Source organism: Mustela erminea, chromosome 14 (genome assembly GCF_009829155.1).
Source record: "Mustela erminea isolate mMusErm1 chromosome 14, mMusErm1.Pri, whole genome shotgun sequence".
NCBI lineage: Eukaryota > Metazoa > Chordata > Mammalia > Carnivora > Mustelidae > Mustela > Mustela erminea.
Genome location: NC_045627.1, coordinates 52,030,249 through 52,044,274, shown reverse-complemented (window position 1 = coordinate 52,044,274; position 14,026 = coordinate 52,030,249). Strand labels below are relative to the sequence as shown.

Genomic DNA, 14,026 nt, shown 5'->3' with positions numbered 1-14,026 from the left:
GAGCACTTTCTGTCACAGGAAGATAGTTACTAGAGAACCCACACTTTCCTTAGTTGCTGATGCTCTTTGTTCCCCAAGTATGTCCCAGGGCTGGCTTTGTCGTTTGTGGCCATAGAGACAGTCTCATTCTTTTCCACAAGGACAGTCCAGCCCAGCACTAACCTTTTTCTTGTGAGTTTATAACCGTCTGTTTTTCAAGGTAACAAGAGATTATCAGGATGTGGGAAAACTGAATGATGGCCCCCGACGAGGTCTGTGTCCTAACTCCTGGAACCTGTGAATGTTACCTTACGTGGCAAGAGGTACTTAATGGAGGTGATTAAGGATGGACCTTGGAGTGTGCTGGAGTGTCCTGGTGGGCCTGGCTTCTGAGAGCTGGGAAAGAAAATGAGAGGAAGTGGACGCTTCCATCCTCTCTCTGAACATATGCAATTTATGAACTCAACAGTGGAAGCCATTTAGGAGGATGAGATTGTTGCCTGGACTTCTACTGTGAAGAATATTTTTCTTGGGAGCCTTTCCCACCCAGACAGACACAGGGCCTCACCTTGTTGACTCACGGCCTCTTCCCAGTGGAAGGTTCCGGACTTTCCTGATCACTTTTTCATCCTTCCTCCTTGCTCACCTGCAGCGTTGGCCAGAGTTCAAAGTTTTTGCTGACCCTCACATCAGGACCCAAGCCCCTTCATGTGATCAGAGGTGACATTTGGGGCTGAGAGCCGTGGCTCAAGATGACCCCAGGGCCCCCTGCTGGTGTGGTGGGGCAGGCAGGGGTTCGGCAGCTGGCAGTGCAGACGGAGGATGGGGGACCCGGGGTAAAGACGCACTGGCCATCAGGTTCTGTGCATCCTGTTCGGAAACAGCCTCTGGGTTCCACCTGCCAGCTGATGGCTCCAGCGGTGAGCTCCAAGGCAGGATGGCCACACGGCTCAGTCCCTGTTGTCACCATGTAGTGAGTCTTCCGGCGGGGAGGCCTCTGTGTGAGGTCTGCTGGTCTGGCTGCTTGGGGTGGGTGTTGGGGTGGCTCCCTCCAAAATCACCTTGGGGGGCAGAAGGGCAATTCAGGAGGGGCAGACCTTGGAGTGGATCTAAAGCAAAAAACAAAGGACAGGAAGGAGTAGACAGGTCTGGAATTTTGGAGCATCTTCTGAGTTGCTGGGGGGTTCTCTCCCTCCTCCCTGTTCCTGGGTTCCTTCATTCTTTGTTCCTGCACTCTAGCTCTGAGACCGTGGACCCTAAGTCTACAAAAGACTTAGAGTAAGACACCGAGAAACCTCTGCTGTTCCAGCTCTTTGGTCCTAGTTCAATGTCTTCCTGACCAGCACTGATGCTCTGCCTTGGTTACAGTGGAAATCACTGAGACAGGGCAAGGGACTTGGAAGGGCAGCTCCTGGACCCACAGCATTGCTGTCTCAGGCAGGCGATGAAACTGATCGGAAGTGGACCCTGGGAGGCAGGCTGGTGGATGGGATGTGCGCTGGAAATGTTTAAGGGATTCCCAAACCCCAAATCTTTATGAGAGATTTACCAAGTGTTGAATGTCACCAACTAATTGAAGAACATTTTCAACTATGTCTGGGCCAAGTGGTCGGGGGCTTTTCATGTGGTGGGACTGTCCCATGGATGAGGTTGTGGAAGCCCACAGAAACCCCCTGTCCCTGCCATGCTCCAGAAGGGCTCCTCCTGTCCACCACAAAGGCACAGAGGGAGCGTGGAGGGGAGCAGGGTGGCCTGCCCCTCTGGCCATACAGATGGCTCCTGGAGAAAAGACGGACAGTGTGTCCTTTCCAGAGAGAGGCGGCGGCCATGCTCATCATCTTCCTTTTTTCTCTGCAGAGGTGTGTGGGGCCCTCAATGTCACCGTGTCCCCGGGGCCTGTGGTTGACTACCTGGAGGGGGAAAATGCCACTCTTCTCTGCCATGTCTCCCAGAAGAGACGAAAGGACAGCTTGCTGGCCGTGCGCTGGTTCTTCGCACGCCCCAATGCCCAGGAAGCCTTGATGGTTAAGATGACCAAACTCCGGGTGGTGCAGTACTATGGGAATTACAGCCGTAGTGCCTTCCGGCAGAGGCTGTGCCTCCTGGAGGAGAGGCGCGGGGCACTCTACACGCTCTCTGTTTTGACCCTCCGGCCAGCAGATCAAGGGCATTACGTCTGCAAAGTCCAGGAAATCAGCAAGCACAGGAATAAGTGGACCGCCTGGTCCAACGGTTCCTCAGCGACGGAAATGAGAGGTAAGGGCCCCTCTGCTCTTTGGGGAGACAAGGGGGGCGCAGATCAGTGGTCCTTCCTCTAATTGGTGAGATAGGGGCCCCCAGATGGCTCTGCTGGGCTAGAATGCATCTTCCTGGCCTCTGTGGGCCACAGCCACGTGAGCTAGGCTTGGGGATGAGGACAGATCTTTTTTTGGACACTGGGGCTAGCAAGTGCCTGGCCCCATCCTGCCCAACATGGCCCTGGGCAAAACCTTTATGTCTACAAGATTGGACTGGCTGTGTGTGTGCTTTGCCTCCAGCTCAGATCCGTGTGGCCTTGGTTGCTCGGGCTGGACTGGGAGGCCTGCGTCGGGAAATCCTGATGTCAGTTTCCAGGCCTGGGAGCAGGGCATGCTGGTGGCTCTGATCTGTTGCCCAGAGGAACAGATCCAAGTCCCTGGCAACATCTCACTGAGAAATTCATCCAAAAGTGGGCAAAGGACCAGAGGTAGCCCACTCTTCCTGGAGAAAGATAGGAGGTATCGGCTGTGTTCTGGAACATCTTATCTACCAAGCCCCACATTTGAAGGTTATCATTATTTTATCACAAATGTTCTACTGTTTTAGTAAGACTAGTTACGGTGTGCTAAATATTACATTTTTGATTGCTTTGAACTTGAATTTGGTCTGGTACAGGATTAAGAGGATCACAAACTAAAGCTGATGGTCTCAAGTGTGAGAAAGAATCTAATCTTATTATATACATGTAATATAATAGTAAAGGCATTAGTGATGTGGCTTTGATAAGCTTTTTTTTTTGAAAGGATAAAACTCAGTTGTGAAGGTTTTTTTTTTTTTTAATGGAAGAAGAAGTATTTTTAATATCCTGTATGAATAAGGGACGTGTTAAAGCAGATAATTTATGGAGAGAGTGGTTAGTACAACTTTATTTGCCTTTGGAGTTTCCTCATTATAATGTTCTTAAGCAGGGAATGATGCATTATCTGAAATGTGTATTTTTTCTCCCTAAGCAAATTCATTCAAGAAAACAAATGACTATTCGTATAAATATATCTTTTGGCACAGAAAACAGAAAAATGCATCAGATAACCAAGGGCCAAGGAGGGAATTCACTCTGAATATCACTTGGCTCTGAAACCTAAGATTTTATACGTGTCCTTTTTATGTTTATGTCACAGTATATTCTGGAACTGTACACTACATCTCTTGGTAGTAAGGTCTCTGTGCCAATTAGAATAGATGAGAAGTTCCTTGCCTTCAAGTGCCGTCATCTGCACTTTTCACATTTAATGTGAATCTGCTTTCGTGGAGTGAAGATGGGTTCCTTCTAGAACATTTACTTAGGTACTTGCTCCCCAAACCTGAGGTGGCTCATAAGGTTTCACTCGAAATGTCCTCCTTCTCCCCCCTCCCCCAAGCCCCTTTCTCTCTCCCTCCTTCCTGTTCCCACTCTCTGAACCTCTTTTTTCTTCTTCCTCTCCTTTTAATTTCCATCTCCTGGACCTCCCATTTCTGATTCTTCCTTCCCCTCCTCCTTCCCCTTCCCTTCACTTCCTCTTTCCCTTGTCTCTCTGTCGGTCTCACGCGCGTCCCCCACAGGTCCTGGAAGTGGTTCTAATCTCACAGCAGAGCTGGGCCTCCCGGGCTGCCTCTGCCCTAACTCAGAGCCTCCTGCTTCTCGCACTGTCTCAGCTTCTGGGAAGGGCTGTGGTTTTTCAACGGGACGATCAGAAACCTTAGAAAGTGATGACCATACCTTCTAGAATATTCCACGTAGGCTTCAAGGGGACTGCACCAGGAAGGTTAAGAAAAGATGACTCTACATAAATGACTTGAAAGCAGACTGGCTTGTTTAGGTTGGAACATGTCTGTCCCAGGCTGTGGGGAGAGTGCGGAAGCTTGGCTCACTGTCCTTCTCCCCAAGGCTCAAGGCAGGGAAGAGGCCCCTGGCTCCAACTTCCCGGGGCACCATTTCCCCAGGCCCTTTTCCTTGATCATTTCCAGGAGCCTTATTTTCTTAAATCTTCACCTCATATTAATAATTGTCATATGGAAAACCAGAACAAAAACAAACACAATGAAAAGTCCTGTGGGCAAATACTTTTGGGCTATAACCCTGAATAGCAATTCTCACAAGTGTTTTTGGAGTGAGCGCCTTTCCTCCTCTGGGTTCCGGAGTCCCTCTGTTCTAAGGAACTCACTTTGCTCTCCTTCCTGAAGGCTTCTCAAGCCATTCATAGGAGCAGGACAATTTTCTTGGGAATACTTTTATTTATTTATTTGACAGAGAGACATCACAAGTAGGCAGAGAAGCAGGCAGGGGTGGGGGAAGCAGGCTCCCCGCTGAGCAGAAAACCCGATGTGGGGCTTGATCCCAAGACCCTGAGCTGAAATCAGAGGCTTAATCCACTGAGCCACCCAAGTACCCTTCGGGAATGCTTTTAACACTACCCCTGTCCCCTGCCCTTGACCACGGACTGTCACACTCTCTTTCTTGCATTATTCTCAATGTGAGATAAAATTGCTGGTCTTCCACTGTAAAGTCCCAGGAAGAATGGTTGACACGCCATGTCTTCTCATCTCCCCGTTGCAAAAGGAGGTTGGCTTGTGAATGAATGAAATGCCCTTTGATAGCACTTCTTGCTACCAATACATGAGGGAGGCAAGACTTGGTCGATAATGTCACTTCTCTGGGAGAAGTCATCTCTTTTTCCTTGGCGTATTCCAATTGTACATCTCGTTCGAGGCGCTTGTCTATCCTTCCTCTTCTTTGTGCATGCTAGCCCACTGAGATTACATCCTAACATCCTCAGGGGCACTGCTGTCCCTGTCCACACCATTGTCCATGGTGTGGTCTGCCTCCATCAGGTCCCTCTTCTGTGGGCATTCGTGCCTGCCCCCACACATATATTCCAATGACACCACAATTCATGCCTTATAAGTATTGCTGATGATGTTATTTGTGCTCTTTTTTGTAAGTGATATTACATAGTCAGACAACACCAAACTGTATGCCATCATCCCTCTAGTGATGAAGTCTCAGAAACGCCCAATTTTTCATTAACATAACAAGTGCTTCAGTGAACATCCTTCTACACATTTTCAAGTGTGTCTTTTGAATTCCTGGAAAGAGAATTGCTAGGCCTAAGGCCATGCATATTTAAATTTTTAATAGACAATGCCCATATGCTCTCCAAAAAGATTTTACAAATTTATACTCTGACCATCATTGCATGATAGGGTCTATCCCTGAAGCCTCATTATCGATGGATATTATTAATCTTTTTCATTATTTATCCTGGTTATGGGAAAAAGAATATTTCATTGTTGTTTTAATTTCGATTATGATATTCAATACAATTTAATTTTAATTATTGTATTCAATTATTAGTGAGGTTGAACATCTCATCATATGTTTATTGACTGTTTAAGAAAATTTCTTCTAGTGGGGCTCCTGGTGCCACAGCCAGTCAAGTGTCTGACTCTTGGTTTTGTCTCAGGTTGTGGGGTTGAGTCCCTTGTTTGTCTCAGGTTGTGGGCTCTGCGCTCAGCATGGAGTCTGCTTGGGATTCTCTTTCTCCCTCTCTCTGTGTCCCTTCCACTCGTGCTCTCTCTCACTCTCTCTGTTTCTTTCTTTAAAAATAAATACATAGGGCGCCTGGGTGGCTCAGTGGGTTAAGCCGTTGCCTTCGGCTCAGGTCATGATCTCAGAGTCCTGGGATCGAGTCCTGCATTGGGCTTTCTGCTCAGCAGGGAGCCTGCTTCCCTCTCTCTCTGCCTGCCTCTCCATCTACTTGTGATTTCTGTCAAATAAATAAATAAAATCTTTAAAAAAAAATAAATAAATACATAAACCTTTAAAAAAAAGTTTTCTGTCAATTGCCTGTCCCTAACCTTTGCCTATTTTTCACTTGCTTGCTGTCTTTTTCATACATATATATATTTTTCTGATCATTAATTCTTTAGCTGTTATGTATGGTACAAAATTTTCTTCCTATTTGTTACTTATCTTTACACTTTATTTTTTTCAACCACATGGATATTTTACATTTTCAAGATATTTATTTTGTCAAATTTACCAGGTTTCTTTTTCCCTTTATGGTATTCCTATTTTCAGTTTTTGTTTTGTTTTGTTTTGTTTTTTTACTGAGATATAATTTATTCAATAAATTGCACATGGTACCTTGATTTCATATATTATCTGGGAAGGTATTTCCCACCCATGCTGACAAAAGTATTTTCTGTAATTTTCTTTAATATTTTTAAAGGATTAAAAGAAAGTTTTACTCCTTTATCTCTTTAGAATCCATTTTTTGGAAAGATTTTATTTATTTGTCAGAGAGACAGCGAGAGAGGGAACACAAGCAGGGAGAATGTGAGAGGGAGAAGCAGGCTTCCCACTGAGCAGGGAGCCCGATGCGGAGCTCGATCCCGGGACCCTGGGATCATGAGCTGAGTGGAAGGCACATGCTCAATGAATGAGCCACCCAGGCACCCCTGAAATCCATTTTTGTATAAAGTGTGGAATAATTAACTAACGTTTTGTTTCCAAATGGCTGTCTTTTTGTCCCTACATTATCTATTGAACAGATAAAATTTCCCAGTTTTGAAATGCTACTATGTCATGAGCAAAATTCCTACATTTAAATGCAAACTCCTTACTCACAGATAAAGCACTATTTTAATTATTAGAGAATAGGGCAAGTCTCATTATTTTTTTAAATAAATGTTTTCCCTAGTCTCATTTAGTTTTTCCGTCAGCTGATCTTACATAGTTTTGTAGAAATTATGCTGGGGTTTGATTTTATTGGAATTTAATTGACTTTATAAATTACTTTGGCATGGTCTTTATGATTTTTTCTTTTTCATTTTTTTTAGAAGGGGGGGGCAAAGGGGAGGGAGAAAGAGAGAGAATCTTAATCAGGTTCCACTCCCAGTGTAGAGCCCAGTGTGGGGCTTAAGACCTGAGATCATGACCTAAGCCAAAATCAGAAGTCTGATGCTGAACCTACTTAGCTACTCAGATGCCCAATGTCTTTATGATTTTAAATGTTCCTATCCACAGAACTAGTATATTCCGTCATGCATGCAGGGTGGGTTTTTTTTTTTTAAGCCTTTCAGTAAAAGATATCTTAATATGAGTCTGGAATATTTTTAGTATGTTTATTTCTAGGTATTGCACACTTGTAAATAGGATCTATCCCTTCTCCTTTCATGCATACACACACACACACACACACACACACACACACCTCTTTTAAATTGGTTATTACTGATGTATAAAAAAATTGTTGGCTTGCATTTGGCAACATAGTGACTTACTTTTTTTGAATATAGACTTTTTCAGTTGCTTCTCAAGAATGTCTGCAAATTGATAAGTCATTATTTTAGCTAACCTTATTGCATTGACCAGGACTTTGGGGGAAGTGAGTCATCTACCTGTACTCTTTTTGTTAACAGCGCTAGGAATTTTAATTTTACCATCTGGGCTTTTATCTTGACCATATTTTCCCATATAGCTCACATGGCCACTGCTAGGGATGGTCAGTTCTCTACTGAAAAACCAGCTTTGAGATATCTGTGACTTTTTCCTGATCCCCGCTAGCAAACCTATCAGAAAAGCAAGTGGGATTGACCTGCCAATGGCTCTTAGTAATTTACCTTTTCCTTTTTAAATTTCTTAAAACACTTAAAAAAATCCATTCTAAAGAAATGAGCTATTGAGCCATGAAGACATGGAGGGACCTGAAATGCTTTTTGTGCAGTGAATGAAGCCAGTCTGAAAAGCTGCATACTGTGTGATTCCAACCATATGTCGTTCTGGAAAAGGCAAAACTATGGAGACAGTACAAAGATCCATGGTTGCCAGAGGGTTGGGGAGGGAGGGATGAACAGGTGGAACCCAGAGAATTTTTGCAGCAATGAAAACATTCTGTATGATACGATAATGGTGGACACATGTCATTACTAATTGGTCCAAACCTGTAGAACATACCACACCAAGAGTGAACCCTAAGGTAAATGATGTACTCTGGGTCATTATGACGTGTCATTGTAGTTTCATCTGTTGTACCAAATGCATCCCTCTGGTTGGGGTGTTCACAGTGGGTGGAGGCTGTGCGTATGTAGGGGCTGGAGGTATGGGAGATCTCTGTACCCTCCCCTCAGTTTTGCTCTGAACCTAAAACTGCTCTAAAAAAAAATTAGTCTTTTTTTTTTCTTAAGATTTTATTTATTTATTTGACAGAGAGAGATCGCAAGTAGGCAGAGCGGCAGGCAGAGGCAGAGAGAGGGGGAAGCAGGCCCTCCAGCCGAGCAGAGAGCCTGACGCGGGGCTCAATCCCAGGACTCCGGGATCATGACCTGATCAGAAGGCAGAGGCCCAACCCACTGAGCCACCCAGGCGCCCCTAAAAAAATGAGTCTTAATAATAATAATAAAATCCATCCTAGAAACTTGTCAGAGATAGCCTAAAGTTTTAAAAGCCAACTTTCCTACTCACTTTTTTTTTTTTTTTTTTTTTTTTTTTTAGCCAAGGTGTTACTGACTTTAGGATTCTCTGACCCTCCCAGATAGAAGCAGACACAGGCCAAGGTTGATGTGGATAGCCTTTATTGCAAGCTCAGGCCTGGGCATGAGGGAGACAGCCTTAGTGAAAGGGATACCAGACTCCTCCCTGAGCAAGGGCTGGGCAAGTATTTGAAGGAGTTGGGGCAGGAAAGGAGTGACGTCATGTATATATGTCGCACGTAGGACTTGGGTGCGCAGGTGCAGTTGACAACATTTTATTTGCATGTTAAGTCTCTATCCCTGGCCATGATTTTTAGCATTATAACAAGAGGAAAAAATCGAAAGGTCAGGGCTGGCGTCCACTGTGGCTCTGATTGGTCTGGTCTGGTGTTTGTAGAAGCAAACTAGTTATAAGTTGCAACCTGGAGCTTGTTTCAAGTTTGTGGCTTCTGGCTTCCAAATTCAATGCAGCACCTTCGAAGTAGGTCAGAGAAAGAGATTATCGGACGGGGCTGAGGTTTTCTGCAAGTGCCTGGTCTGTAAAAGTCGTGCCTCAGAGAAGAGATGAACAAACCGGCAGGCAGGTGGATATTCAAAGAGCTTTTCGTTTTGAAATACCGCAGTTGTAAGGAGATTAGGTTCTGGGGCAATTTCATCCCATCATATGCTTTTCTAGGCAGGTGCCTCAGAATTCCTGTCTTAAAGCCTCTAGCGTTCTCCAGGACATCAGATTTTTCCTTAGTTGGAGTTCTTTCTGACCTTGGAGTGATTACCACGTACAAAAGGTCACATGTTGCTGTCCTCTGAGGAGGAAAGGGATGGAAATATGGCTAGTGGGCCTACCGGTTGGAAAGGTCATTCCTGGGAAAGCTCACTTGCCAGCTTGTTGAATACATGAAACTCCTGGATATCATGGTGGCACCACAACTAAATTTTCATGAATGCTGATTGAAGTCTAGCGTCTTTAAATTGTTTATATGTGTTATAGTGGAGTCAAGGGTGTGATCATACATCAGTCCATATCACTTATGCTTTGATCTAATTTGCTGAAGGGGAGGAGGGATGCACTTACAAGGGGTGTTCAGGGAATTGTACATAAACCACAACCTGTCACATCCCTGCTGTGTCCCTGACATGGTGGCTTCTTACAAAGACCGGCTTGCTATCCGTGTGCTTATAAAATGCTTTATAAATGTCATACCAAGTAATAAAAGGAACAAAAAGCCCAAGACCAAACCAAACCAGTGCATCCCAGTATCTGCGGTGTTATTTGTTTATTTTGCTCTCTATTTTTGAGTTTCCCCCCAATTTGGGGTGAGTCCTTGAGTGTGTGTATGTGCTGAAAAAAAAAAAAGCAAGTTATTGGGAAAAAATCTGCACTAACATAAGGATTTGTCATGGCAATTTCCCCCGGAGACATCACTGAGACTGTGTGGCTAAGAAATGTAAGTTGTATGAATTTGAGGCAAAGCACGACTTGCCATTTTATGTTTTAACTGTGCGTGTCAGTAAAGCATGATGGAGAAGTGTGGATTTTGAAGAATAGGGAATTGACAAATCGGGGCTTATCTGCAAATCATGTCTGTGTGAGATCATGGGAGGAAGGGCTTCTGACTGTAGGGTTGGGTACTGAGTGGCACAAAATGAAATGATAAATAATGAAAACTGAAAATGTATGACCCTCTAGAGGACGTGGAGCCATGCTCAGTTATTTTGGAGAAGTTGTCCCTATCAGATGAGCCTGATGGTGTTATTTATGACACTGAGGTAGAAGAAAGGTAGGAATGTTGTTCATGAAGACCTGCCTGCAGAGAAAACGGATCAAAAAGTCCTAAGTGACACAGGGAACTGGAACCCTTTGGAGAAGCTTTCAGTGGAAATCAGGAGGCCCAATGTTAGGTCTGATTTCATTTAATCGTTTAATCAATGACATTGAAAAAGACGCACACAGCACCCTAAGGAACTTTACAGAAAATGTAAAATTGGGAAATTTTTTTCATGTCAGTGAGGAGTAAAAACATAATAAAAACGAATCCGGAGAGGTCAGAAATACAGGCGAGAAGTAACAGCGTGAGATTCCGTTTGGAAAATGGCAGAGCAATGCATGCGGGGAAAGCGCAGCCCCGGCACGGTTGGATGGTCCACGAGAGGCCGAGAGGCTGTCTCTGTGAAAGGACCTTGGTGACAGGGGCCACGAATGAGCCCCGTGTCTGCAGGGCCATGCTGCAGGGCTGACACCGCCGTGATTTCCGTCCACGTGCAGACTGGCCCGGTGCCCCCGAGAAGGAAGGCGGCTGTGTCGTGTGCGCTGCGCTGGTGAGACTAATGGGGACTCCAACAGAACGTTTGGGGTACCTCATTTCCAGAAGGATCGACTCAAACTAGAGGAGAGGGGCAAGTGTGATGAGGACATGAGCGGCAGCCTCCAGAGATGCGATCCGTTCGGCGGAGAAAGCTTTGCTGGGCTCAGTGAACACACTGCCTCGGGGAATCACGCGTGGGCTGCGGTGCTCAGCGGCGCTGGGTGGGCTCCTTTATCCCTTCACTCCGTGGGCATTTTATTGAGTCCCTGCCCTGCTGGAAACTTGGGACACATATGGTAGATCTGTCTGTAGGGGTGGCTGATACACAAACAGGATGTTAGAGGGTAATGTATGTGCAATAAACATGGTGTGCACCGAGCATTCATTCAACACAACGGGACGCCCCCAAGGATGGGGGAGAAGGCAGGACCATTTCTGCAGCGGTAAACGGGAGGGGGCGGCATCTTAGCGTGCGGGCCGGCTATCACTGTGGGTCTGGAGTCTGAGCTGGGGAGAGGCAGCTGTGGATAACTGGGGGAGTCAGGCAGGGCTGAAGGTGGAGGGGCTTGTCCTGAATATTAAGGAATTTACACTTGATTTTGTAGGCTGTGCTCAATCTCCTCTAAATGATAAGAATCACCAACCCCAGAAAGTATTAGAATCTTCTGACAGATCCCTGTGTTGGCTGGTCAGGGCATGGATTTGGGAACCAGACTAGAGGAGGAGGAGGCAGCCTTCTGTAGCTGCCCAGGCTTGGAATGATAGAGGACGACATTTGGCAGGAGGAACAGAGGGACGTGGAGAGGTCAGATGGGAAGTCTTTAGTAACCGGCTGGGTGTGGGCAAGAAAGAGAGCTTGGGATGGCACGCAGAGGTCTGTCTCAGTAGTATGAGCAGGGTGGTGCCCAGCTGGTCCATAGGAGGCATTTAGGTTTGAGAGTAAGATGGCTGGAGGCCACCCTGTCTGGTAAGTACACAGGCATGAGGAGCTGACGTCCCTATCTGATCTGGCTAGTGAGATCTGATTTCTGAGTCAGGCAGCTGAAACCATGGGGGGTGGGGAGGAGGGAGAATGTCTAAAGGCAGGGGTGGGATGGAGTCAACATTTGGGGCAACAGAAAGAGCTAGTTTGGGTTGGTGTTGATTCAGACACCTCCAGACCAGCCCATTGGCCGTCTAGACAAAGCAGAATATTCTTAGTAGAAGGCAGCACTGGAGGGAGAAAGTACAGTAGCTTTCTGCCCGGAGCCTCAGAAGGTCAGTATGTGGGATATTCAGAGAAGCACAGTGTCTAGGTGAGGACCAGCTGCAGTCACCTCGATCCCCAGGGGCCCTGTGAGCCTTGTGTCTTCTGCTCCCAATGACAGTCATGTGTAGGTAACATCTTCTTGCTCATTCATCATGAGCAGGTGAGATGCAGATGCAGACCTCAGTGTGGGTGAGACACCATGAAGTGAAGAACAAGGTAAGGTCCTGCCCGACCCCAGGGATAGCAGGGAGGTGGAGTCCTGAGTGCCTTGTACCCAGCACTATGATTTAAAAATGTTGCAGTTGGCCAAACAACTGATCAGAATGGAAATGAAAGAGTATGAGTAGAAGTTTGGGGGTACTACCCAATGGGGAGATGAAGCTGCCCAGTGAGATCTTAAGGGACAGCAAATTTAATTCCCCAGACCTCATAAAAAGTTACCCTTGATGGCTTTTCAGCCCAGTCCTGCCACCCATAGACTCAGAGGCAGACTGATACTCTGAGCCAAAATGAATCTGCGTACTTTCAGATGGAGATGTCTTCATTAACAGTGAAAATGCTAATAATAGAAGCAATTTGCAAAGGCTGTCTCCTGCAATTTAATCAGTATCTCAGTCTGACCCCAAACAACATATTTTAATAAGCCAAATGGCTATGTGACTCAAGATTATATAAATAAGCTTTAAATGTAGGGAGTGAACAAAGCAAATGGAAAACTCTGTTACCCTAAAAGTGTTTGGGGGCAAAGATGAAATTACAATTTCTTATTTGACTACTTAACCCCAAAATGTTAGAGGGAATTTAATAATTGGATCTGAAAGTACTACCCCAGGGAACCCATATTTCAAGTTTCAGGGGAAGAAATTAAATAATTCCTTTTTCACTGGAGACACGGAGCAGATAATTAGGAGTGAGATTTACTAAACATTTAGTGTTACTGCTTAATTAAGCAAGCACATATCAAGATGTTGAAAGTGTCAACAGGTCCAGATCCTCAAAGGGGACAAATTGACAACAGGAGTGTAATTTAAACTACGCTTGAAACAATTCTTCAGTGTGCCTACCCTCACTCCGACTGCCATGGTCTTGGAAGAATTGAAGAGACTGAAATCAAACTGAACACACATGTATTAAGCCCCGGGTTACGAGCCCGTTATCACTGTGCCTACCTTAAAGAGAGGAATGGGTGGGGAGGTCTGATCCCCTTCTCTGGGCCCAGCTTCGCCATCTGGAGGAGGAACACGTAGATAAGAGCATGGATCTGAGAGATGTTATGGAGATAGCTAAGATGAATAGGCCATAGACGAGGGTGACACTGGCATGGGAGTAAAGGAGAGACAAGGATATATTCTCAGGGGAAATGAGAAGGTCACCTGGAGGTTGTAGGATTCTACTGCGCCACAGGGTGAGGGGGACCGGACAGCTGTGGTCCATGCCATGTCAAGAGAAAAAACAGTCTGAGCAAAGGTTAGACAAGAGAGAAGAGGAGTATGCAGACGACTTGCTAGAGCTGGCTGCATGTTTGTGGTTGGTGAGGGCCAGACCGGGGGGGTGGGGGGGGGTCATGGTAGGAACTGAGGTCGGCATGGTGGACCTAGCTAGGGATAACCTCGATTCCAGGGACCCTGCCAGATTCTTCTGAAATGCATCCTCATACCTGACACAGGTCATGGTTCATAGAAGGGCTCAGTGATTGTATTTTGGTGGGGGGTGGGGGAGGGGGGAAGGGTGGGGAAGAAAGAAAGAA

At 45.8% G+C, this 14,026-nt stretch overlaps 1 protein-coding gene across 7 annotated transcripts in view; it reads left to right on the top strand.

The window, feature by feature from the left end:
* The window catches only part of VSTM4 (V-set and transmembrane domain containing 4), a 101,937-nt gene that overhangs the window by 6,051 nt on the left and 81,860 nt on the right, over positions 1-14,026 (top strand). For 6 of the 7 annotated variants that reach the window (XM_032312405.1, XM_032312401.1, XM_032312402.1 and 3 more), the window contains exon 2: positions 1,837-2,235. In XM_032312405.1, the coding sequence (XP_032168296.1) occupies positions 1,837-2,235 (399 nt within the window). Of the gene's footprint in view, positions 1-1,736; positions 2,236-14,026 lie in introns of those variants that run through there. The other variant, XM_032312399.1, reaches the window with a different exon arrangement.